Genomic DNA, 24827 nt, shown 5'->3' with positions numbered 1-24827 from the left:
TGGCAGGAGGAGGTTCCTGCAATTTGGAAACCACCGGAAAGAACGCGAAGCCACCTCAGACGTCCAGCAATTTCTCTTTCTCGCTGTGTTTCTTTGGTTCCGTTCCTGGCCAGAGGAAAGCTCCCGCGCGCAGGCAAGATCTCGCGAGATCTCCTGCTAATCTGTGAGAGGGTAAAGGAGGCGGGCGGGGGTAGCAAGGAGAAAAGCGTAGAAACGGGGTGTTCCCCCCTTCCTGAGGGATAATAGAAATTGTTAATTGTTATTATTACTTGTCGTAATAGTCAGAATAACAGAGTTGGAAATTTTTGTCTGGACTTCTATACCCCATCTGTATTGCAACATTTAAGTATTTTGGAGAGTTATAGTCGAAAAATATTTCGGCTATCTTTTGCTTAATTAATATAATTAGTGACGCTTACTTCCAATCCGATTTAAAACTTTTAATGTTTGTTCAAAAGTACAAAACCAAAACGATTCTGTTGCGGGAAACTTATTCCCAAGATATGTTTAGACTATCTCGGGCCAAAAGCATTTTCTGATTATGACAAGGCAAAATTCTGGCTGCTTCTTGTATTATTGCAAAGTTATTTTTGTACAGCTGTTATATAATCTTTTAAACTAAATACATTAATTAGAACAATAATTGTGAAGCACAAATACATAATATCTTCCCCCCTCCCTTCCCAATCTACCAGTGCTGCAAGTTCTCTCTTAAGACTTCAGTGCACTATGAAATTAAGATCAGTTTGTTTTTGCAGCCCATAAAAGGTTTTACTATATAGAGAATCTATGAAAACTTAGCCAGGTGTATACATGGTACTAACCCATGGTTAGCTCTACAATAAACCACAAGTGGTTGGATTTCATGCATGACTTGTTAGGTTGTGCTGGTTACTTCTAGTATAAATCCTATCTTTACTCCATCACTATGTTCCATAGAACCCTTTAACCATGGTCTACTCTATATAAGTCACTTTGAAACAGCAGCCACTTTAGGTCTATATAATACATTCATCCTTAAGATTCATGTCATAGTTAGGTTTCCAGAGAGAGGAAAGAAGAATAAGATTGCCTATCAACCACTATTAACCGGATTAATTTAGCTTGTCATATAAACAAACACACTAAGCCAGAAATAATGGCTTTTAAATTAGTGGCCCAATTCACTTATTATATTTGTAAATTATACAAGTTACACTGGGTTATGATTATGAACAGATCCCAAAGATGCTTTTTCACGAGGCAACTCCATAGATGATTATGAACAGATGTTCATATCTTCAAAATGTGTTTATACACTGCATACACCTAGCTGATGAGGTAACTATGTTGGTTTTCAAGATAAGCCTCTAAGATTACAGATCCTGCTTATATAAAATAGCCTGAGCATAGCAGGGTAAAACTGGGTTTAATTCTGCTTGTGACATATTGAATAAAATGTGGAAAAATGAATAGTTACTGCCCACGCCAGGAATGATATATATGCCACAGCTGTGACTAAAACTGTAATCTAGTTTACATCTTCTCTATCTTATTAAGCAAGTATTTTGTAAAAGCCTTGACCAAAAGCCATAATGGGTAAGTAGATATACACCCAAACACACACAGATATGTTATATGGAAGTTTATGATTTGGAATATAAGAGAAATAAATAATATGAGAAAAAATAGATTTATTGTGTTTTTTGATGGTAAGCAAAAAGAGAGGACTATAATCTGAAAAAGTACACTGAGTTTATGCCATCCAGTTGATGAACACATGCAATGAAGATACATTACAGCGACAATATGTCTTTTCAATATGTTGAAGTCATCTACATTGTTATTAGTGGATCAGAAACCAGAAACCAATAGAATTATGCAAAAATAGTTGCAAATTATATGACAGTAAGTGGTAATAAAGAAGTAGAGTTGAGTTTTGGGGGAAATTATACAACATTCTGAATGAGATTCAGGAGGAAAATATTTTGTTAAGTAGTATAAAGGAATAAATGGAGATAAGGTACAGAAAAAGGTACTTTCCATTTGGAGACAAGAATTAATGATAATGTCTAATGAATATCTACTTAGAAAAATATACATTTCAAATAAATGATTTAAGCACAGTTTTAGGCATCCATATACATAGCAAGAAACAAATATAAATAAAAAATATCTAACTTAATTGTTTATGACAAAAGATTTGAAAATAGACAAGAGTACAAAAGTGGCTAGGTTCAGAATCTCTATAAATTGATTTTAGATGCTATCAAGAGTTGAAACAATGCACGTGGAAAATATGGAAAGAAACTACACTGAATGTAAAATTACTCTAGGCCAGGGGTAGGCAACCTTGGGTCTTTTATGACTTGTGGACTTCAACTCCCAGAATTCCTGAGTCAGCATGGCTTGTTCAGGAATTCTGGGTATTGAAATCCACAAGTCATAAAAGAGCTAAGGTTGCCTACCCCTGCTCTAGGCACAGTTATATAAATCCATTATGACCTAGAACAGGGGTGTCAAACTGCCGGCCCACGGGCTGGACACATCACGTGGAAGTTGCGCCCACCCCATTGCCGGCAATGGTAATGTCCCAAAACATTGCGCAGGATCACGTAACATCGCAAGTTTGACATGTCTGACCTAGAAAATATATTAGTCTCACAAAAGAATGATTGGAAATTGCTTAGAACAAAGGGAAAATGTTGCAGACTGCCACAAAATATGGGGCATGCTAATGTATAGTTTGAAAAGGATGCCTGGTGAAATCCTGAAGTGGAGTAGGCTATATATAATCATTGCTAGAAAACATGAGAGTAAAATATTATATAATGTATCCAGAGGAAAGAGTTTATTGCAGAGAAAATAGTCAAAGAGAGCAAGTTACCAAGGCAGAATAAATGCCCAGCAATTTTGATGTAAATACAACATTGCTTTGAAGTGGATGAAGAAAATTAAATAAATAGCTTCCAAAAGAATGAACAGGATTAAAAATAAAAGTGATGAAATTATTAACGTTGAAATTGAAGGGAATGCTTGAAAGAATATTTTAACTACTATATAGGAATGCTAGTGATAAGAGTAGAATTGAAATGAATAAATATTCGTATCCAAGAAAAAATAATGAAATACCGTGAAAATGAAGTTTTTAAAAATGATGATATGATTAGGTGGAGAAAGAATGCAGAAGGAACATTAGAAATATGTAAAGACAGTACTGATGTCTGATGATTGGAAGAATGTTATTCTCCTATACAAAGGGAAAGGAAGGAATGGTGAATATATAAACTTCAGGGGAATTCTTTTGTTCAGTGTCCCTGGAAAGATAAGTTTGGAAAAATTTAGATTGAATGAAAATGAGTACAATTTGGGAGCACAGTATAGCATTTTTTGCCAGATAGAAATCTGCAAATTACAATAAAGTCAATAGATATAACCCGTGAAATGTTTTGCATAAATATGGAGCTATTTGCCAAATAGAATAAAGGCAAAGGCATATATTATGGAAATAAGCTACATGTGAAATAAATAGAATGCATAGTGAATGATTTAGCACTGATCAGGAAGAAAGATAATGTTATATGATTTCCCCTTGGTTAATTAATTTATAAACATTAGGAATGGTTGTGATATTAGAGGTGCATTGTTTTAGACATCAATATAGAAGTACTTTCTGTACTGCATAAAGAAATAGACAAAACTGTATTGGTGGTTGACAGTGTAATGATCTCTCTCTCTCTCTCTCTCTCTCTCTCTCTCTCTTTCTCTCTCTCTCTCTCTCTCTCACCAAGGTAGTTGCATCTTACAGAGAAAATTATTGCTATAGAGATATTAAAAATGTGTGTATGTGGTAAAACAAGAACAGGTAGATTAAGAACATATGGGTACTGAATGAATATGGATTTAAATACAAAATTGAATTATAACCATGAAATAAAAGCAATATACTTGATAAAATTTGGTCACAGATAGCAAATGAAGGTTGACCTGTGGAAAAATATATATGGAGGAAGAGTAAATTCATCAAAAAGAAAACCAAAGAATTCATCACTAGAGTTGATGAGATTCTCAAATCACAGAAGTTAAAATTTTAAAGAGAAAAGGAACATATGCAGCAGTATATAGCTGTGGTGGAACAAGGCTCATTTGCAGGAATATAATATTACGAGGTGATATTGTTAATGGTGCTGAGATTAAAGTTGAATAAAATAGAATAACATAGAATAAAATGAAGAATAAAGTAGAATAATAATAATGATGATGAAAAAAATCATTATTCAAGTAAAATGATGTGTTTGCAAAATTCCTGGAAGAAAGCTGTGTTAGCAAAAGCTGTGTTAACTGACCTAATGCACATTTAGAAACATTGTATAAAGTAAAACTGTCTTCATTGTATTCCTATGAGAAATGAACCTAACATATGAGAAACTAATTGAATGATATACAATGTAGATTCTGTGTGTGCTCCCTTTGTTCTTTAGAAAGGGGAGAGCTATAAAGATTGTAGTTTGGAACCGCCCCCCTGTTCAGAATTGCTTGTCTCTATTGCTTCTGAATCTTTGCGCAAATAAACCTCTCTGTTACACCCTTTGGAATTCATAAAAGTCCTTTCGTTTTCCACAAGAAGATAAACCAGTTTAATTATATTTCCTTTTATTTTGCTTATCTCAATCCCATAATTTCTGTTCATTTTTTTTTTACTTTTCTTTATGCTCTAAATAAGTCTTAGTGCAAAAGGAAATAGTGTCTTGTGAACAGATACGTGTAGCAGCAAATTATAACATACCCAGCTAAATTCTGTTACCGTGTACTTATTTTGAATTTTTAATTCAGCTTTTATCTTTCTTTTCTGTTTACCTGAAAACTCTGCAAAAAGAAAATACTGTACACAATCAGGGTAAATATTAATATTAACATGTAAGATCTGCCAAACAAAGATGACCTAAATGATCTCTGAAAGGCAGAAAGAGCAAGGGTCAACATCAAATCTTGAGGGAATATTTTCTTGGCCTAGAATTAAGTTGAAGAAAGTTCTCTACCATATGCCAATTCAGTAAGTCTCTGGAAGAAGAAAAATCTTTTAAAAATCACTACGGCAGGACTTAAGTTCAGAACAGACAATTGATCATATTTGTAGGGTCTAAGACGGGTTCCCAACCTCCGGTCCATGGACTGGCACTGGTCTGCGGCATGCCAGAAACCAGGCCATGCAAATAAGCGAAGCCCCATCCACAGGATGCAGGCAGCACACAAAACCACGGTCCCTCTGGTCTAAAAAGAGAAAAATCTCTGTCCACGGAAGTGGTCCCTGGTGCCCAAAAAGTTGGGGGCCTCTGCTCTAAGACTTTTAGGGCTTTAAAGTTTAACATAATCTTAAACCACATTGAGTTATTTTATGACCCCTGAACCATATCTAGCCCTTTGGCTGGCCCTCATGAGGTCAATCAGAAATTAGAAATCAAATATAAATAAATATATGCCATGCACGTAATATAAATTCATTGCTTTTATTTAGAAAGCAACTATTTTTTTTTCAGTTTACTTATGTACATGTGTATGCACCTATGCATCTTCACAATCCTATTGATTTAGCCTTCAACAACAGTCCCAGTTCCTTATGTGACCTCGTGGAAAAATTAATCGCCCACCCCTGTCTTATGATGAAGTTTCGGTAGCATATTTTCGTCTTCCCTTGCAGTGTTCCTAACCACTGTGGCAGCCATTTTGGATATTTTTTTCCATGGCAACTATATTATGAGAGCCTATTAAATGTTGTTAAGATTTTCAGGGGTACCCTTTGAACCAAAAGAGTTTGGAGCACGGACTGCCATTTTTTTAGAGACTTCTTTAACTGGGTAAAAATAAAAAAAAATCTTAGCTTGCCTTATTCATAGAATGTCTCATTACCTCCAGTATGAATATGAAGTAATTGGGCAAGAAGAAATCACAGCAGGGAATTATAAAGCAATCTAGGATAATGTATTTTTCTAAAGTTATTTTATAAGTTATTATGTTTTATACACTGTAAAAATACACTAAAATTATGAAGTTGATTTTAAGTATGACATTGGGTTTGTGGAAAAATTGACTTCAAAATGTGATCAAAAGCTTTGAAATAGGAAATGAAGTACAAACAGACTGCCAGTTTGCTTATTTAATGTGGGCCACAATTGATCTTTAAAAGATTGCTACAGAACTAAATGCTAATAGAACCCACATTTCATATAAATGTTTCTCAATATCTAGAATACATACATACATGACAATGAAAGGTAGTCCTTGGCTTACGACCACAATTGAGTCCAAAATTTCTGTTGCTAAGCAAAATATTTGTTAAGTGAACTTTGGCCCATTTTACGACTTTTCTTGCCAAAGTTGTTAAGTGTATCACAGCAGCTGTTAAGTAACAAGGTTGCTAAGTGAATCTGGCTTCTCCATTGACTTTGCTTGTCAGAGTTTTGCAAAAGTGATTACATGACCCTGGGGCACTGCAATACTAAATGAGTCAGTTACCAAACATCTGAATTTTGATCATGTAATCATCGGGATGCTGCAATGGTCATAAGTTTGGAAAGCAGTAAGTCACTTTTTTAATGGTATTGTAACTTCAAACGGTCACTAAATAAACTGTTGTAAGTTGAGATCTACTTGTATTTAAGCTGAGCATGTGAGCATATGAACATTGGTCATGCCTTATCACCTTTTTACTTCCATTCATTCCTTTGCAGTAGAAATCCTAATTTATATCAATCAGCTTTCTTCCAAACGGTCACAGTAAGAAAGTACCATTCAACCGTGTCTTTTCCGTGTTGGCATCTTCTAAAAATGTTTTATGGCTCATGCTGTTTATTGTATTTATTTGTTAAGAAAATGTATATAGCCACCCAGCTCACTCTAGGTGACTCCAAGCAGCTTACTATTGTTTAGGTTTTGATGAAAACTTGTGACAGGAACTTGTGACACTGCAGCAAATAGACCAGTTTCACCAAAAAATCAAACTCTGCAATTCAACTATCACACAATATATTTGCCTGAGAAGTCACATTCAGAGCCCTGACTATTTCTCTTGTGGAGAGATGGAGTTGACATTGCTCCATACTAATGAAGAATATTTGCAATAGTGGCGAATATCTGTAGCTGAGGTGTAGGATGAGGGTGAAGATTTGTTCTCCAAGCTTGTGGATCGGTTTCTGAACATTTTATTATCAGACTAGGTAACATTCTTCAGTGGAGTTTAGGGGATGTCAGTGTTCTTTCGTTTATAAGGGCTTCGTGTGGTCAGTAGGTCTTGTGATGGGTCAGGTGTGGGCTATGTCAACTGAAAATCTTGTGATGGGTCAGGAGAATATTCTCCCTGGAACTCGTGAGCCTCAAAACAGTTCCTCCACTCTTCTTTAACTCTTGGCCTGCCGGTGCCTGAACGATTTCCCTGTATATAGCTGAGCTCCCTAGATGTCCGCTGGAAGTTCTTTAAAAGCCAGAAACTACCTCAAACAGAAGCTCCACTGACGCATAAGCGATTTCCTGCCTTTTCTACAATGGTTGGGAAAGGCTGAAGGAAAGGCGGGGGGGAGTCCCGCAGCGTGACACAGAAGTAAGGAACTTGACAACAGTAGCCGTGGCAACCAGAACTACCTCCTCCCCCTGCACCACCACCTCTTGCTCTTCTTTTTCTTTCTCCTCCTCCTCGGAGGAGGCGACCTTTTCTTCTGCCTCCCTGGCGAAGTTAACCCACACACGCGAAAATCCGAGCCTTCGGCTTCAGCTCCCTCACCATGCCGAAAGGGAGGCGGGCCAATCCAAGCACCACCCGGGACGGTATCTGGGTAAGGAAGGTGGCGACGGTCAGGCCAGAGTCTGGCTCACTTGGTCCGTTTGGCACGTGGAGGCAAGGAAGAGCCTGCAGGAGAGACGGTCAAAAAAAAAAAAAAAAAAAAAAGCATAATAGCCACGGATTTAGGGTTAGCAAATATTGCTTCGTCCAAGGAAAGATCCTTGTGTTTCGTCTTTCATTTCTTTTTAATCTCGGCCTTTGTGATGTATATACAGAGAGATTCCTATCTCTTTCACTAAAGCACTAAAAGTATTCCCGCTCAACCAAGTATCGCCCTGTGTCTCGTTGTGTGATTTAAGGAAAATCATTTCAAACTTTATAAAGCAGAATTAGAATTCATACAGCACATGGCTGGGTGAATAGATTGAAAGATTAAGTGTGGAAATAATCTTGTACTCCCTCCTTGAGAGTGACTAAGAGCTCTGCGCTGTAAAAAGTTATATTATCTTGGAGGAAGTGTCCCTTTTCATCCTAGTTTTGTCACACAAGATTGTTGTGAGAGAAAAGCAATCTAAATGTTGCTCTCACTGCTTGGAGGAAAGGAGGCAGAAGAATAAGGAATAATTTGAAATAACTTCAGTATAACACTTGCAGTTTAACATATTTATCTGCTCTAGTATTACTGATGTCTGCAAAATGTTACCAGTTAACAGCATCCCCCTCCAAAAATAGTTTCCTAAACTATTCTTCATTTTTATTTGAAGAAGATATAATTATGATGTACAAGCATTGTATATAATAGTAATGCTTTTCTTCGTATATAATTTAGCATTTCCCTCTATCCTTTTCCACCCTCCAGTTTATTTTTTCTCTTCTTCATACAATCTACTTGATTTGCTTTTTTTTTTTCTGTTTCACTCTTTTTTCCCCTTTTGGCATTACCTTGGTCTCTAATGGGAAAATATGATACAATAGAAGCAGTAACTGTTATTGTTATGAAATGCCAAATTGCTCTTGTGCTTTAATAAGGAATACAGTGTTAATATGGATTATTTCTTTCATATTGAATGCAGAGAACTATTGTTCTACATCATGCAAAATAAAACTTACTTAATGAAAGCTCTTGTAAAAATATGAATAATGCAATCATGCTGAAGATACCCTTTATTACATTTCCTTTTCACTTTTAATTTGGCCTTAATAGCAAGCCTCCTTGTCAAACATGCTTGCCTTTTATTCTTATGAATTGTCTTTTTCATTCCTATGTTAATATTTAATTGGTTACATACTACACTAAGGATAATTTGTTCAACATTATTTCAATGAGTAAAATTTGCTGAATTCACACAACATTTATACATTGCTTTTTGTTCTTTGCTGTTCTCATAGTTCTCTTTGAGAATCTCATCCAATCAGCCTATCCACTTCTTTATGAATCTTCTTGTTCACTCATTCCATTCTCTTTGTTTATATATTTGTTTTGCAGTCTTCATTTCTTCTCTCTGCATGGCCAAACTGCTTTAATGTACTTCCTTTGTACTAGTCAATCACTTTTGTATTAATCCACATTCATTCAGCACCCATTCATTCTTGAGCCTTTTCTTGTTTTACCAAGCACACTTCATTACCCTGGATTCCCACTATATACAATTTTATGGTTCCTCTGACATGCTCAGCTTCTAGATAACATTCCCACAAAGTGGCTAGATAGCACACAAGGCCATTTTATTTCTTATGAGTTATCTACTACCTTTTTATCAGTTTTGCAAATGTTAATGTCTGTCAATATTTGATACCAGTTATGCCTTCCAGCTTCCACTGTTCAGTTCCATTGCTTGTTAACTAGATCCTCAGTTGCTCTGAACTCTAACAATTAAACAACAGATTGGTATATAATAAGCCTTCCCTCTTCTGTAACTAACTCATGAATGAGGCTGCTGACCTGGCATGTATAATTGAAATAAAGGCTTTGTGCATAAGGCCTGCCTATCTGAAGGAATTGTCTCTTTCCCATTTGTGTCCTGTAAGATCTGATAGAGAAGGTGTGCTTCATATCCTATCCTTTAAATCAGGTGTGTAAAACTGCCAGCCCACAGGCTGAATGCATCACATGGAAGCCGCGCTCACCCCAGCTCTGGCAAGAGGGAAAAAGTCGCGATATGTCACGACACGTCATGTGATGCAGTGAGTTTGACACTCCTGCTTTAAATAATGCCATTTGAAAGGACCTAACAAGTGAATCATCTTTGTGACAGCATCGCCTTTTTGGAATAGTATTCCCCCAGAGATTTAGACCAGTGGTTCTCAACCTGTGGGTCGGGACCCCATTTGGGGTTGAATGACCATTTCACAGGGGTCGCCAAACAAGGCTGTCCACCATTTTTCCCCCTTTTCTTTGGCCTCGCCCCTGGCACCCGGTGATGTATAAGTGGTTGGGGGTCACCACAACATGGGGAACTGTATTATGGGGTCGCGGCATTAGAAAGGTTGAGAACCACTGGTTTAGACTCTCTTCAAGCCTTAAGCACTTTTTAAAAAACAACTTCCCTCTTCCCCCAAACTTTGGGAGAAATTGCTCATTTGTCATGCAGTGTGTTTCAGTTAGGGTATGTCTGTTTAGTCTTTTATGTACTGTATACTTTTTATTTTGTTTGTAAGTATTGTATCTGTTTTTAATTTGTACATTGAATCAATGTTGAATTGGGCAACTTTATACATCTAAATTATAATATATATTTTCTATATATTTTCCATTTTTAATAAACTCACTATTAACATAGTACAAAAATTCATGTGGAGTCCTAAGGGTGTACCATTCTGGAGGTGGCAATTGGATTAAGAAAAGACCCCACCTCTCCCCATGTCCTTGGTGCTCTCCTCTTCCCTATCTTTTAGTTGTACTTTTTATTTATTGTTTTATCATTTTAATGTCTACTGGCTTTAATGTTTGTAACTCGACCAGAGTCAAGATGAGCTCCCATCCTTTGCCCCAGCTCATGTCGTGCTGGGGACATGAAAGGAGCCCCCAACTGAGCTTCCTCCAGACAACGATAATGTCACTGGCTAATCCTTTCAACCTGGAAGCGGTGCTTCCGATATGAATACAATATGACCTGCCCAGAGCCCCCTCTAGATGAGATGGGTGGCACATAAAACAAATAAATAAAACAGTTTTGTTCAAATCCAATCAACCAAGAGGTGTATGTGTGTGTGTAATGTATTAGCATATTTTTATATATCATGTAACTTGGAAAATAGAAATTATGTTATGTTTTTATAAAGTGAAAATAGAATGAGATTTTGCTTCTATATGGAGCCTCTAGGTGTTGCTGTAATACAAACAATAAAATGCAGACTATAGAATCTGGCGTTTGTTTTTTAAGTATTGAATTGTATAGATTATTTTGTTTGTGTTTTGCAGTTCAAACAATGTGGAAACCTGCAAATATATCCAGAATCTCTTACAGCTACAATGCAAAAGCAGATATTTAATATAGATGCCAATTATCAAACTGGAAAAAATGTGCCACTGATGTACAAAGAACGTGAGAAAGTAAGTATTTTTCCAATTTTTACAAAACATCAGCTTATTATAAATACAAATCTAAGTTTGTTTTAAATTTTGAAACTTCTCAACTTTAATTTGTAGTTAAGTTAGTACTGTTATAGTAACAGACCAGTGTTTTCTCAGGCTGTTTGTTTCTGACGTGAGCAGATTTTCAATTGCAGTTACATTATATCCCAATCTGGATTTTCAAAATTGATGCAGACTTTCTCAGACTAGATTGCAGTCCCTGTGCTGTTGTGAGCACATCAGAGGTATAGTCTTTTTTTCTCTTTTTTTTAACTAATCAGACTTACATAGACAAAGTGGAAGCACTATCAAAACTTGCTTTGAGTTGCCTAGACATTGCTGTAGCAGGTTTACAGAGGCAAAACACTGAGCAAAACCCAGAGTTTTGAGAGATGTCTTAACCCTATGGGTCCAGCCATTTGCAAAGCCACCAGTCTCAGCAGAGTTATTTCTTAGTTATGCAGTTTTAATCATACACCATCACACAAATATTTGTCATGGGGGAAGATACTGAGATACAGCAAAATTGATAACCCTTATATTAAATGTATAATTTTTTTTAGCTGCTAAAATAGCAGTTGCCAGTAAAATGTAATGAAATTGCGTTTATCTCAATGTTATATTCCTATTTATTCAGAACTTTCATTTCATGACCTAGAGTAGGGGTGTTAAACTGCCGGCCGGTGGGCTGGTTGCATCATGTGGAGGCCATGCCCACCCCAGCTCCAGCAATGCGAAAAAAGTCACAATGACGCAGCGAGTTTGACATCTGCGACCTACGGTCAATTTGCCTATGCCTTTTAACAAATACAGTAAATTAGAATAAATCTACCATAATCTGCCTTCTCTTATAATATACCTTAGTGATATTAATAAATCTTACATTCACTAGTTAGAAGAATACAGATTAAAGTCATTTTCTACAATGTATGAAACTGTAAAGACAGTTTATATAGACATTATTTTGCCAAGCAAATATGCCTGTCTTTTTTCAAATGTATAGTCTATAGATAAATATGGTTTTGATCTGATCACTGACATATGCTGCAACAATTTTTTATATGAACAGTACAAATTCCTTTATGTTTGCTTCAACTTCTCTAAGGAGCCAGCAATTCCAGGTTCAGAACACTTAATCAAGTTCAGTTTGGGATGAGATCACCATAGGCTTAACTCTAATCCTTTCATAAAAGCAAAAAAATGAGGGAAAAGCAAAGGCACAACAATGCTTCAGGCTTTTGAGAAAATAGTTTATTATATTTTAGATAGTGTACAATTCCATCCTGAAGAGCTTTTGTTTCTTCAAAACTTTTTATAGAGCACAGCTTCTAACAGAAAGTGATATGGAATTTATAGGAGGAATTTTGAAATTAGCCCTTGAGGAAGGATTTGTATCTGAAATGTGCTAGACAGTAATGAAATTATTTTATAGCACCTGGAATTTTTTTGTTGTTCTTACACAGCCCCAAAGCTTTAGCTTAGTTGTCTTTCCTAACGAAAAATGGCAATTTGCTCCACTTTCTATTTATATCTAAAGCAGATAAAGATTATGTTATGTGGAGTGATAGAGTATGTGTGTGTTTGTATCAAAGTATTTGCTTTTTAATACTGGCATATCTGATAATAACTAGCATGTTGATCAATGTGCTTGATCACTCTTTTTTTAAATCCTCCTGCTTCCAGGTGTAGATAACTACCTGTGCTTAATTTGTTTGTACACAGAAATCAGGGATTAACTAATAATTAACTAACCACAGATGGAGCAATCAATATTAGCCGTACTTCCTGAGAGGCGGTGCCTATAAAAGTGAACAAGTGGCATGGATCAGAACTCTGCTTCTTCCCACTAGTTGCTCTAAGTCCTTTCTTCATTTATGTATGCATGCTATTTTTAGCTGGTTTTCAGCCTAAGCCCTCACAGTAGCTTTCAGAATTGAAAAAAGAAAATAGGACAGTATCTAATAGACACAATTACAAATCAGATATGTTAGTAGACTAATATAAAAAGATCATAAAGTAACGTAGGTTGATATAACATATCCTATAAATGTCTATTTAAGGCAAGTAAAACCCATTTAATTTTACATGGCTTAATCCCCCCAAAAAACTATAGATTTGCAGCATAAACTATTTGATTCAGTTTGGTTAAATAACAAATTAGTTGCCTCATGCCAAAAAGAAAACAAAAAGAATGCCAAGCAAAATTCCCTGGAACAAAAGTTGTAGAGGCACTTACTCAATACATGTTCACACAACATGCTAAGCCAAAAATGAAGAAACTACAGTGTAATTTATTTCACTGTATGAATTTAGCCATTATGTTTTATAAAACCATGGGTTTTGACTTTATTCAAAGTCAGTTATGGCTTATTCAGCAAAATATGGTTAAGTATCCCAAGACTCAGTGCAGTGTATGAATTTTGCTTGGTTTACAACATTATTTTTTTTTTCAGTTTATCAAACCTGTAAGCCAAAACTAGGTAAACTATATTATGAAATGCATAATGTCTCATCTTAATTATTCCAATGAACAGTTGTAGTTTTTGGAAACAAATGATTGACACCTTAAGAAAAATATTTGAATATTGTTTTGATCAATGTAGTGTTTTGTTGTATGTTTTCATGGTGAAGGATTTATTTTTGTGGAAAGGAAAGACATTTTTAATCTGTAATATCTGAGTGTTTTTGTAATCTCATAGGTGTTCTGTTTGTAGTAATTGCAAGCACACTTTAGACATATTGAGTAATAAAGCAAAAGGCAGGCAATTTTTGTGAAAATTGTTTGGTTTACACTTTATTGGTTTATCAAATCTATTATGAATGGCTTTTTATTGCTGCAACATATATTTATTTCTGTAATAAAATCCATTTCCTTGTGTTTTAAATCCATTGTTTCTTGTCCTATATCCTGGAACAAATCTGAACAATTCTGTCCCATCTTTTAAATGATAGCTCTTCAGATATTTGAAAACAGTTTTCATGTCTCTCTGTGGTCTTCTGTTCTTCAGGCTAAACATGCTCCTTAGGGGTTTCTTTCCAATCCCTTTACCTCATTCTCTTTTCTCTGCATATTCTTGTCAATGCCTTTCCTAAAATGTGCCCAGACCTGGATGCAGTAAACTAAGTGTGATGTGATTAAAGCAAAATAGGGAAGAATTATGACTTGACTTAATCTATATTTCTCTTGAAGCATCTTAGAATTGCTTTTGCTTTTTGGGAGTGCATCTTCAACTAATGATGTATCAAGACAGCCAGACTTTTATTGCATGTAGTGCTGCTTAGTTTGATCCCTTCCTATCTTATGATTTGGATTTTCCCTGCTTAAATGTAAGACTTTGTATTTGTTCCCTTTAAACTTCCATCTTATTTAATTCCACCCATTGTTCTAGCATATTAAGATTTTCCTGTTATTATCTCACTCTAGTCATACTATGAAACTCTGATCCAAATCATTTATAAATATTTTAAATAACCCAGATACCATATCTGAGTTCTGAAGTATACATTTGGCACTTTCCTACAATAATTAGCAATGGTTCTAAAAAGTAACTGACTCTAACACACTTGTTCTTTTTCAAGGATATGTCTTTGCATGCAAGGAAGAGATTAAAAACAGCACATAAAGAAAATGGTATACTACTACAGCTTAATTGGTAATAGGAAATACTTAACAGTAGGAAAGAAAAATGCAGGTTTTCAAAAGGTTTTTACACGGCTTTCTCTTTTTCACAGTATTTCATAAATTACAAATAGTTAAAACTATATTAGTTACAAGAAATATATTAGTTTCGGTTATTTGTAATCTTTTAGATCAGATACCTATGGCAATCTTCAGGGACAATTTATACAGGAGATTTTTTTTTTAGTGCAGCTGAAATATAAGCTACAAATTAAAACTACTAAATTGTGTGTGCTGCCATTGCTATTCAGTACAGAACTCAAATCCTATTATGAGATTTTTAATATCTATAATACAGGACCATATATACTTAGTTTGACAAGCAAGATCATTAAAGTGGAATGCATTTTTTTCAGATCTATGTACAGAATAAGATATTAAAGACAATATCTTCTTTTTCCTGTGATTTTAATTTTTTCCCTTGGATTCTGATATGGAAAGTTTTCAATCTAAAGCAGAGATGTCAAACTCGCAACGTGACGTGTCACAACTTTTTTTCCATTGCCGGCAATGGGGTGGTCACCGTTTCACCGTGATACATCTAGTCCATGAGCTGGCAGTTTGACACCCCTGATCTAGAGATTGCAGAAATGTTTATTGATTTGGGATCATTTAAACTAAAGACAGAAGGATCTTTCCTATGGCATATATAGGTGAACAGTGATAGCTGGAATTATATAAATCTTTCATAACTGTGAAATTGAAACTTAATTTCCTTTATAAAGTATATACAGCATATTCATTGAATTGTATAAAGCAAATATATGGGGAGTAAGGTGAAAAATGAGATGAAAGACCTGATCAATTATTGACCTCTTGATTGAAATAGCAGCAATCAAGTAATAACAATTCTGTTATTAATAGTGCTTGGAACAAACTATATAATTAGTCTAAAATAGTAAATCGGCATGTAGTACTGAGTGAGATTACCAAGGAAGAAATTGGTCTTTTCTAAAAACTATAGAGCTTTTTCAATGATTACATGTGATCAAGATAATATCAAGCTGCACCTTTTTCTATTCAGGGAGTGATAGCTATATTAAATCTATGAATCTGAAAAGTTCCTGGTCGCGATAGCTATTCTATTGAGTGATATAAAACATATCTTGATCTTCTTTCACTCCTATATTTCTGGAGATTTTATTATTTATTTTATTTATTATTGCTGGAGTACAGTTTTTCCAATTTCATTAAAGTTGCTGCCAGAATTTGTACATTGAACTTGGCATGTGGATTACAGATTTTTTTAATTGTTTATTGTACCATCTGATTTTTTATAAACAGATGACAGAACTCAGACAACATTATTGATACTTTAGTTAGACATTCAGAAAAAAGGGAATCCACAATTTAGTGAATGCTGAAAAAACCCTGGGTATGGTAGAGATAAGTTTTTGGGACAAGCTTAAGCCAAATATGGATCTCCATTTTCCTTAACTGGATTACAGAGGAATTATTGAATCTGTCATTTGTACTTCTCTAACTATCTGGTTTGGTACAACAGCCCAATGGGACAGACTTCAATGGATAGTTGGGACTGCAGAAAAAACAATTGCAAACAACCTGCTTTCCATTGAGGACCTATATACTGCACGAGCCAGAAAGAGACCTGAGAAAATATCTACAGACTCCTCACATCCTAGACACCCCAGTACGCCACTATAAACATTGCATACCAAAACAACTAGACACAGTTTTTTCCCACATTCATCTTTCTGCTGAACACCTAATTCCCACAGTACTCTTTTATGTCTAAGGATATTTACCCATGTAGTAGGGCTGCACTACTATTATCCTTCTCATCTTTCCTCTTACCTTTTACCATTGGTATCTTATGATTATGTTACTTTCTTGTTTGTTGTTTGTATGGACACTGAGAGCTTATGTACCAGAGACAAATTCCTTGTGTGTCCAATCACACTTGGGCAATAAAGAATATTATTTATTGTACTGTATATTGTACAATGCCCTTTATACATTTAATTTGATATTGGATCCACTAAGCTGTCTGAAGGACATTCTGAGTGTTAAAATTGCTGAATTAAATAAAAATTATGAATGCTATATATCAAAATTTAATGATACAGCTCAGTAAATTGTCCACTCAATTGTAGTAAGTGTCCTAAACATAGGAGATACACACACAGAACCAGATAGATTGTATTATATACATACATACATACATACATACATACATACATACATACATATACATAAGAAATACTCATGTGCATTTGCTGCTTGTCGACTTCAGTTCGGCGTTTAACACAATCATTCCCCAGCATCTAGTAGACAAACTGGGTCTTTTAGGCTTAAACACTCTTTTGTGCAACTGGATTCTTGATTTTCTTACCAACAGGCCCCAATACGTGTGAGTTGGAACAAATACCTCTAATACCATTTTCTTGAGCACAGGTTCTCCTCAGGGCTGTGTCTTAAGTCCGCTGCTGTTCACCCTGTTGACCCATGGCTGTTGTGCTAGGTTTGCCACCAACCATATTGTGAAGTTTGCAGATGATAGTAGGCCTTATTCAGGATAACAAGGTGGAAGCTTACCGCAAGGGTTAGTGAACTGGTGTAAGGAAAACAGCCTAGTTTTAAATACCGGAAAAACCACAGAGATCATTGTCGATTTCAGAAAAGGAAGGCACAGCCACACTTCTCTGTGCATAAATGATTCACCTGTGGAGATGGTTACCAGCATCAAATTTCTGGGTGTGCAGCTAACGAGCAGGCTGACTTGGTCGCTCAACAGTGAGAAACTGATGAAGCGGGCACAGCAGCACCTGCATTTTCTGCGCCACATGAGGAAAGCACATCTTCCTTCTCCTATCCTGACCACTTTCTACAGGGGGACAATCGAGAGCATCCTGTCATACAGCATCACGGTCTGGTTTGGAGGCATCACTGCTTCAGATAGGAAGGTGGTGCAGAGAGTGGTGAGAATGGCTGAAAAGATCATTGGCAGTTCCCTCCCTCCCATCCAGGACATAGCACAGAAGCGCTGCTTGAGCAGGGTCCGTAAGATTATCTGGGACACTACACATCCTCTTCACGACCTATTTTCCTTGTTACCTTCTGGGAGGAGGCTTCATGGTATCCGAAGCAGAACATCCAGATTCAGCCAGAGTTTCATTCCATACAGCATTAACTGTGCGAACTCTCAAGCTTCCTCCTTCCATTATATATTCAAGATGAACAATATTTAATATTTATTTGCTATGTATATGTAGGGATGTGGGTCTATACATATGTTGTTCATAGTATGTTTAGGTGTGTGTCATATATGTGTTTCACTTTGAGAGCGGGCAACTAAATTTCATTTTTAATGTGTGCCATTGTGCCCACAGTATAAAAATGACAATAAAGGTTATCTTATCTTATGTATGTATATGTGTGTATGTATGTATGTATTTTAATTAGCTCAATATATTAATTACCTGAGTGGTACCAATTCTTCAAAAAAAGACAAAGAATGTCACATTACTTACAGTTGCTTACATCCCATAGCCCAAGACAAGCTTTTACAGAACTTTGCTTTCTAATAATGCCAATAGCTTATTTGGATAGAAGATATAGAGGCTTACCAATTGTACTACGTTTATGCATCTGTAATAACTTGAAGGAGGAAGATCTGAAAAATACTAGTAATAAAAAAAAATAGAAATGTATTGGTTCCAGGTGTTGTCCTTTACTTCCTAACACAATCCTGAGAAGATTTAGATAAATTTAGATATATTGTTTTTTCTGGTCTATAGTCTGGTTATATTTTGAACACCAAAAATTATTCTTTATTTCAGAAAAATACACTGGTTATTTAGTCCTTATTTAATTCTATGATTCTAAATTAAGAGTCTTAACATTATTAGGGTCTTGTTGGAAAGTAGGGAATGTGTTGACTTTGTTTCAAAGAAAATTAGAGTTTTCTTTGCTTTTGCTTAGTGTAGAGAACAAAACATAGGAGACTGCAAATAATAAAATTTAACATGCATCCATATGTTTTCTAGATTTGGGATGTAGTCCTTTTAAATACATATTCTGCCATTTAATATATAGTATCAGTGTTCTGTATTGAGCTCATAAATCTAAGGTTGACTTAAATTATGAGTTTCCTTTTGAAGTTCAGTTTTTATTAGCAGTGAACTCAGTAGTAAGCCTTTAAAAGATATCCTGAAATTATTTTAGTAATTTGTTCCCATAAAAATAAATATGATTTCATTCAATAGCTCTGCATGCTTAAGATTAGATGAAATTAAATTCTGTTATGAATATATTATTTACTAATAGAAACAATGCATTTGTATCACACATATTTACATATGCATGTAATTTTGATTTCTGTAGAATATGAAAGCTATGATCCTGTTGTATGAATGCACAAGACTTTTTTAAAATTTTCTTTTAGAAACCAGCAAATACATTTCCATTTTCAATCCATGATAATAAACATTGTTTATTGACTATGGGAGAGTATTTAGATTCTGTAAGTATTCTGTTTTAATGGTATTTTCTTAAGAATAATTTTTAATAATTCTCTGTAGGGTATGTAATATGTTTTGGAAATATTTATATTCATTCAGTATTACAGAATTTCCTTTCTCTAAGCTGAATGGCAAAATTGATGACAACTTATTGAAATTTTTTGTCAGTTATGACACATAACAAGTTATAGGCTGTTAATTTTCTTTTGTCGAAATTTAAATATATTTATAGTTCTTGTATAATAGCATTTACTAAATAATAGGGCAATTCATATTTTTCCAAAATTTGAGATGTACTAGAGGATCTTTAGTTCTTGAAAATACAGAGAAGTTTGTATACAGGTAGTACTCAACTTATGACCACAATTGAGCCCAAAATTTATATTGCTAAGTGAGAAATTCTTTAAGTGAGTTTGCCCCATTTTATGACTTTTCGAGCCACATTTGTTAAGTGAATCACTGCAGTTGTTAAATTAGTAACATGATTGTTAAGTGAATCTGGCTCTCCCATTGACTTTACTTGTCAGAAGACTGCAAATGGGGATCACATGACTCCAGGACACTGCAAGCGTCATAAATGTGAATCAGTTGTCAAGCATCCAAATGTAAATCATGTGACCATGGGGATGTTCATAAGTGTGAAAAATAGTCATGTCAATTTTTTCAGTGCTGTTGCAACTTTGAATTCACTAAATAAACTGCTGTAAGTGGAGGATTATCTGCAGTATCAAAAAATACTGACATGGACATCTAAGGTCCATCCGGAAGTTGTCTTATATGTGGTTTGCAATACTTACCAGGAATGCTTTACACACTTCAGTTAGAAACAGATACATATTAAAAATATATTACCTGTATCTATTCGGTAATAAGTGATGGAATTTCCCATCTTTTTTGAGCTTGAGGAAAAGAGACTGGTTTTCTAAGATACAGCATGTTTCTATGAGGTCCACACTTCTACTGCAATAATGTTGCAAAAACTTACTTTTGCTATGTAACAGATGAGAATAAATTTCAGAAATAATTTGTGATTAATTATCAACACGCTAGCCAAGATCTTTTACTAAAGCCTTTCCTGATGGTTCTCAAATGTAATACAGAACATGCTATCTTAAATATCATTCTAAAATAAATGCCTTCTCATTTCTTTTAGGGACTAGGAGTAAGAAAATTTCAAGAAAAGTGTCAACACTATTCGCCAAACTACTATTTTTTGGCCCATGAGCAAATTCCTAGCAGCAATGCCTACCATTCTGTTTATCAGACTTCATTTGTCCAATATCCAGATATTAAACATTCCATTCTAGGTCGATTTCCTAAAAGCCATATTGATAAATGCATTGCTCTGCATTCTGCACCTAAAAATGATTACATGTGGTTTTCAAAATGTTATACTGGTTCTAATCATATAACTCCTACAGAGGTTACTAAATGCTCAGAACCTGAAAAACTTTCAACTGCTGAAGAAGAAATAAAGTAAATTTTCAGATGCTCATAATAATAAAGCATATTTCATGTAGGACATAAAATACTTTTTTAAAAAAATGTAAGGGATCCAATCTTTTCTGAAATGATTTCCAGAACCTAAATGGCATTAAAGTCATGGCAATTGGGTGAATGGTTGTATTCATACACTTTATTTCCTTAAAAGATCAATGCTGTCATAGGAAAAGGAAACTTTTTAATACTGCTTTGAATATACATTTAGTTTTCCCTTCTCAAAATAAATATTAAAATGTTTCACTTTTTATTGTGACTTCAGCTAGTTAGTTCTATAAAGTAATTATTAAAATGTGTTCATATATATAAAATAGTGACTATTCCTTTGTCATTGTCATCATATTATGAAAAATGGTGCTTAACCAGTCATCTTTAATGCTATTTTTAGGCTAGGAAAAAATGGGGAAATGGTTCTTGAATTCTCTAAAATTGAGGAACCTGTTTTGGTTGTTGATAAATACACAGAAGTCCACATGCAGTGGTCACTGTCACCTCACTAAGGAAATGTAGCCTCTGAGGTGCTTGGAGTTATATTTACACAATTGCATATGTACATGATATATTTAATCTGATTGTCTATGGTACTCTCAAAAACAGAATATCCCTTGTAACAGTAGCTCCCTATACAAAAATCACACAAACAATAACTGTGTAGCAATTTTGTAAACAGTTTAAATGGGGGAAGGGGTGGGGGGCTTATGTTGAGAGACAGGCATAGCACTTTGAGAGATTGTAAATAAGAGCCATTTATAGAGAAGGTGAGTTCTTACCTTTTGTTGGAAATTGCCAGTGAGAACAGCAAGGCCAAAGGAGAGAAATCCAGAAATTGAGTCCAGGATTATAACCAGATGTTCAGGTTGTCTGGCAAGAAGGCAAGAACAAGAAGCCAGTCCAAAAACAGGAAGCTGTTTCCAACAATGAGAAAAGAGTCGAGAGGTTACTCTTGCATAACCCTGGTTCCTGGTATAACATAATTAAGGAGTCGTCTTTTGAGAGCTGACTACTTCAGTCCTTACCTACATAATTGTTGATATATTCTTGGACTAGAGTTCTGGAGCAGGCCCCTTATGCTTTGAGTTCAATCACACCTGTTCTGGTTCATTGATTCTGAATTGTCTGATTGTTCCCCAGTCTATTAGACTTGGTATCAGGTCTCCCTTTTGAGCCTCAGGTTTATAGAAGACCATAACATTAGAGATGCATCTTAGCTTGTTCTCATCTCTTATACAGAAATCATAAAGGGGGATGAAAGCACGGCAATAAAAGACATTGCAATGATGATCCGAATGGTAGGAAAAAAAGCAAGAATAAAGTCATAGAAGTAAATATCCTCAATAAGAAAACAAAGGAAATGTGGATTGGAAAAAGGTTTCAACTAAGATCATTGTGGATTGCCCAGAGATTTTCCATGCCTGTTCTTGAAGGTTTATAATTGATAAGAACTATCAGATACCACAGTACATTGTCTCCCCTGATCAAGACACTAATCCATGGACATCACTTATTTTATAGTTATATTCATAAAATTCATTCTCTCTCAACAAAAGAAAGTTTTAGGAATATATGATTATTGGAAAACATCCTTTTTTTTACAGTATCAGTTATTCTTTATTTTCCACAATCTCACTAAATCTACTGAATGTTATCAACTGTTGTCAACCGCTGAGATCAACCCAACCCCAAGGCATTTTAAGTAACTGAGTTGAAATGAATTTAGCTTAATGCTTGAAATAGCATTGTTTTCTCATGGCTAGTTGCTAAAATTATCTTTACTGAAGTTAGAAGATTTTGCAGTTTTCTGACTGAAGCATATAACCATGAAGATGCAGTTAAGCATCTTAACACTTTTTGCCAAAAACATTAATGCGAGATGAATCAGCAATAAAATTCTAAGCCAATAGAGAAGTTTCTCATTTAAATTATATACTATACACACACTCGGTGTATTAATTGTACACATTCAATGATATACTTGTTTTATGGAATATTTCCAAACGAATGTAGTACATACCTCAACAAATATGGTAAAAATGGTGATGATGATTTTGTTTGTAAAAGACTCCCTGTTGAGATCCCTGTGTGCTGCTGCATATTTTGAAACACAAAACAATTAACATTATCTCTAGAAAGTAACAATTAACATTATCACTAGAAAGTAACAAAGCCAAGAGCATTGCATTGTTAAAAGGAAGTGATTTCTTATTTCATCACTGATTAAAGCAGCCTGTCTCTTGCAGTATCAGAATTTCCACAGCTTTAGCCAAAAATTTCATCCCTGAGCAGATTCCAAACTAAAATGCATGCCAGTTGAATAGTATGTGAAGTACTCCATGCTGTTTGGCATACTCAAGAGGGCAGTCTGGGTCCTCCTATGGAAGGAAAAATGCATTATTTTTACATTTGTATTATTTATCTCAGGTTTAATATTATGTTTAATATTAATATTAAGCCTTTTTATAAGAGCAAGCAAAGATTCCAAATTACTTAATTCTAGCTAATTCTCTGTAATCTAGATTTCATAAAGATTTTCAATTTTATATTTCACTTGTACATAATTATGTAGATCCCTGTTCAATAGATGATATCCATTATAATTAACAGGATTAGATTAATATTTGTGCACTGAAAAATGAATCTGAGCTTTGATCTTATGGAAGATGACATTAGCATCTTGAACTTGCAAAACAGGACAAAAGGACCATTGATATTAACCCAGCATAAAGTGTAACATTGATAGAGATTATTGTGAGTAGAACATAATAAATTAGGATATTACTACTTATTTTTTATAAGTAATGGTACAATAGCATTAAGATTTCTCACGTATTTCAGGCAGAGAAGCCATCAGTTGCATTATGCTGCTGCTCATGACCTGCCTGTAATCTCCACATATGAATGCATAACCTGTTGTGCATCTCAAAGGATTACCACATAGCCTAAAAGTTGTAGCAGTATAATTATCTAACCCACAGGTACAATTATCTAACGCACCCCGGCTCCGCAAAGGCAAAAAAAATCACGATACATCAGGTGATGCAATCAAGTTTGACACCCATGATCGAATGGCTGTGGATTTCTCATGTGGAGATTGAAGGAATTTTGTCATTAGCAAATACAGCCAAACCAAAGCAGTATTTCAGTATTTTTAAATGCTCTGTCCTTCACACGTCACACATCATTTTAAATATCAGATTTTTTAAAAAAAATTCTGAATGGGCAATTGCCCATATTATATAAGTAGCTTGAAAATTCCAGTCTTGCAAGCCTGTCTCCAAGCATCTTTGAACGGAAGTTATTTAAATCTTCCCAGTGGGGAAGAAAGTGTTGTAAGGGAGTTCGCTACCTTATGTACCTATTGGGAACCAGTCCCTTGAACTTGAATGCAATCTGTTTCTGATCATACAAGTAGAGGGTTGGGTATAATTCTAGGAATTTATCTAATTTTAATTTGAGCAGGAACCTGTTTTTCTGCTTTCAGAATTGAAAGTAGATAGAAGGAAAAACATCTATTTCCTGTGTTTCTAATGAAAGGCACAAATTCATTGATAGGAGATGCTAATTGAAAAAAAAACTTAAGCCCACTAGAGGTCATGTACCAGAACATCATATGTAATTTATTTGAAATATCTGTTTCAAGTTGCCAACACAAAGTCTAAATAAAATGGGTTTGCAAAAAAATATATTTTTGATGAAAATATCCAAACCATTTTCTTAAAGTGCTTTTCTATAGGAATAATGTGCTGGTCTATTATAAAAATGTAATAACTTCCAAAGCAGTTTTATTTTGCCATTTCCTCCCCTGTAGGTTTTTGCAATATATTTCTAGAAATACTCTATGCA

General features: G+C 34.9%; 1 protein-coding gene and 1 long non-coding RNA gene across 5 annotated transcripts; one reads left to right on the top strand and one right to left on the bottom strand.

The window, feature by feature from the left end:
- The first annotated feature begins 54 nt into the window (after positions 1 to 54).
- On the top strand, positions 55 to 21237 carry TEX36 (testis expressed 36). Of its 4 annotated transcripts, none has more exons than XM_039343844.1 (4): positions 55 to 163; positions 11175 to 11306; positions 19412 to 19489; positions 20641 to 21237. In XM_039343844.1, the coding sequence occupies exons 2-4, from the start codon at positions 11226 to 11228 to the stop codon at positions 20965 to 20967; spliced, it is 486 nt and encodes a 161-aa protein (XP_039199778.1). In that variant the 5' UTR covers positions 55 to 163; positions 11175 to 11225; the 3' UTR covers positions 20968 to 21237. The 4 variants fall into 4 exon arrangements, with proteins under 4 accessions (XP_039199778.1, XP_039199692.1, XP_039199515.1 ...); XM_039343758.1 differs by lacking the exon at positions 55 to 163 and adding an exon at positions 7668 to 7805; XM_039343581.1 differs by lacking the exon at positions 55 to 163 and adding an exon at positions 7718 to 7940.
- Positions 7753 to 23150, bottom strand: LOC120308208. Its single transcript, XR_005556799.1, has 3 exons — positions 22999 to 23150; positions 21758 to 21892; positions 7753 to 7879 (listed from the first exon to the last, which is right to left on the bottom strand). It is a non-coding gene; the product is annotated as an uncharacterized LOC120308208 (long non-coding RNA).
- Between the last annotated feature and the right edge of the window lie 1677 nt (positions 23151 to 24827).

This window comes from Crotalus tigris, unplaced genomic scaffold, assembly GCF_016545835.1.
Source record: "Crotalus tigris isolate CLP2741 ecotype Arizona unplaced genomic scaffold, ASM1654583v1 scf7180000017536.10889498, whole genome shotgun sequence".
NCBI lineage: Eukaryota > Metazoa > Chordata > Lepidosauria > Squamata > Viperidae > Crotalus > Crotalus tigris.
The sequence above is the reverse complement of the archived record's forward strand: the minus strand, read 5'-3'. Positions and strand labels throughout refer to the sequence as shown.

What these genes read in the sequence shown, in the direction of transcription:
- TEX36 (XM_039343581.1), top strand. Translation starts at nt 7,755, where the DNA reads ATGCCGAAAGGGAGGCGGGCCAATCCAAGCACCACCCGGGACGGTATC. An exon ending in ATAATAGCCACGGATTTAGG is followed by an intron (nt 7,941 to 11,174) that starts GTTAGCAAATAT and finishes TGTGTTTTGCAG; the next exon opens with TTCAAACAATGTGGAAACCT. An exon ending in TGTACAAAGAACGTGAGAAA is followed by an intron (nt 11,307 to 19,411) that starts GTAAGTATTTTT and finishes ATTTTCTTTTAG; the next exon opens with AAACCAGCAAATACATTTCC.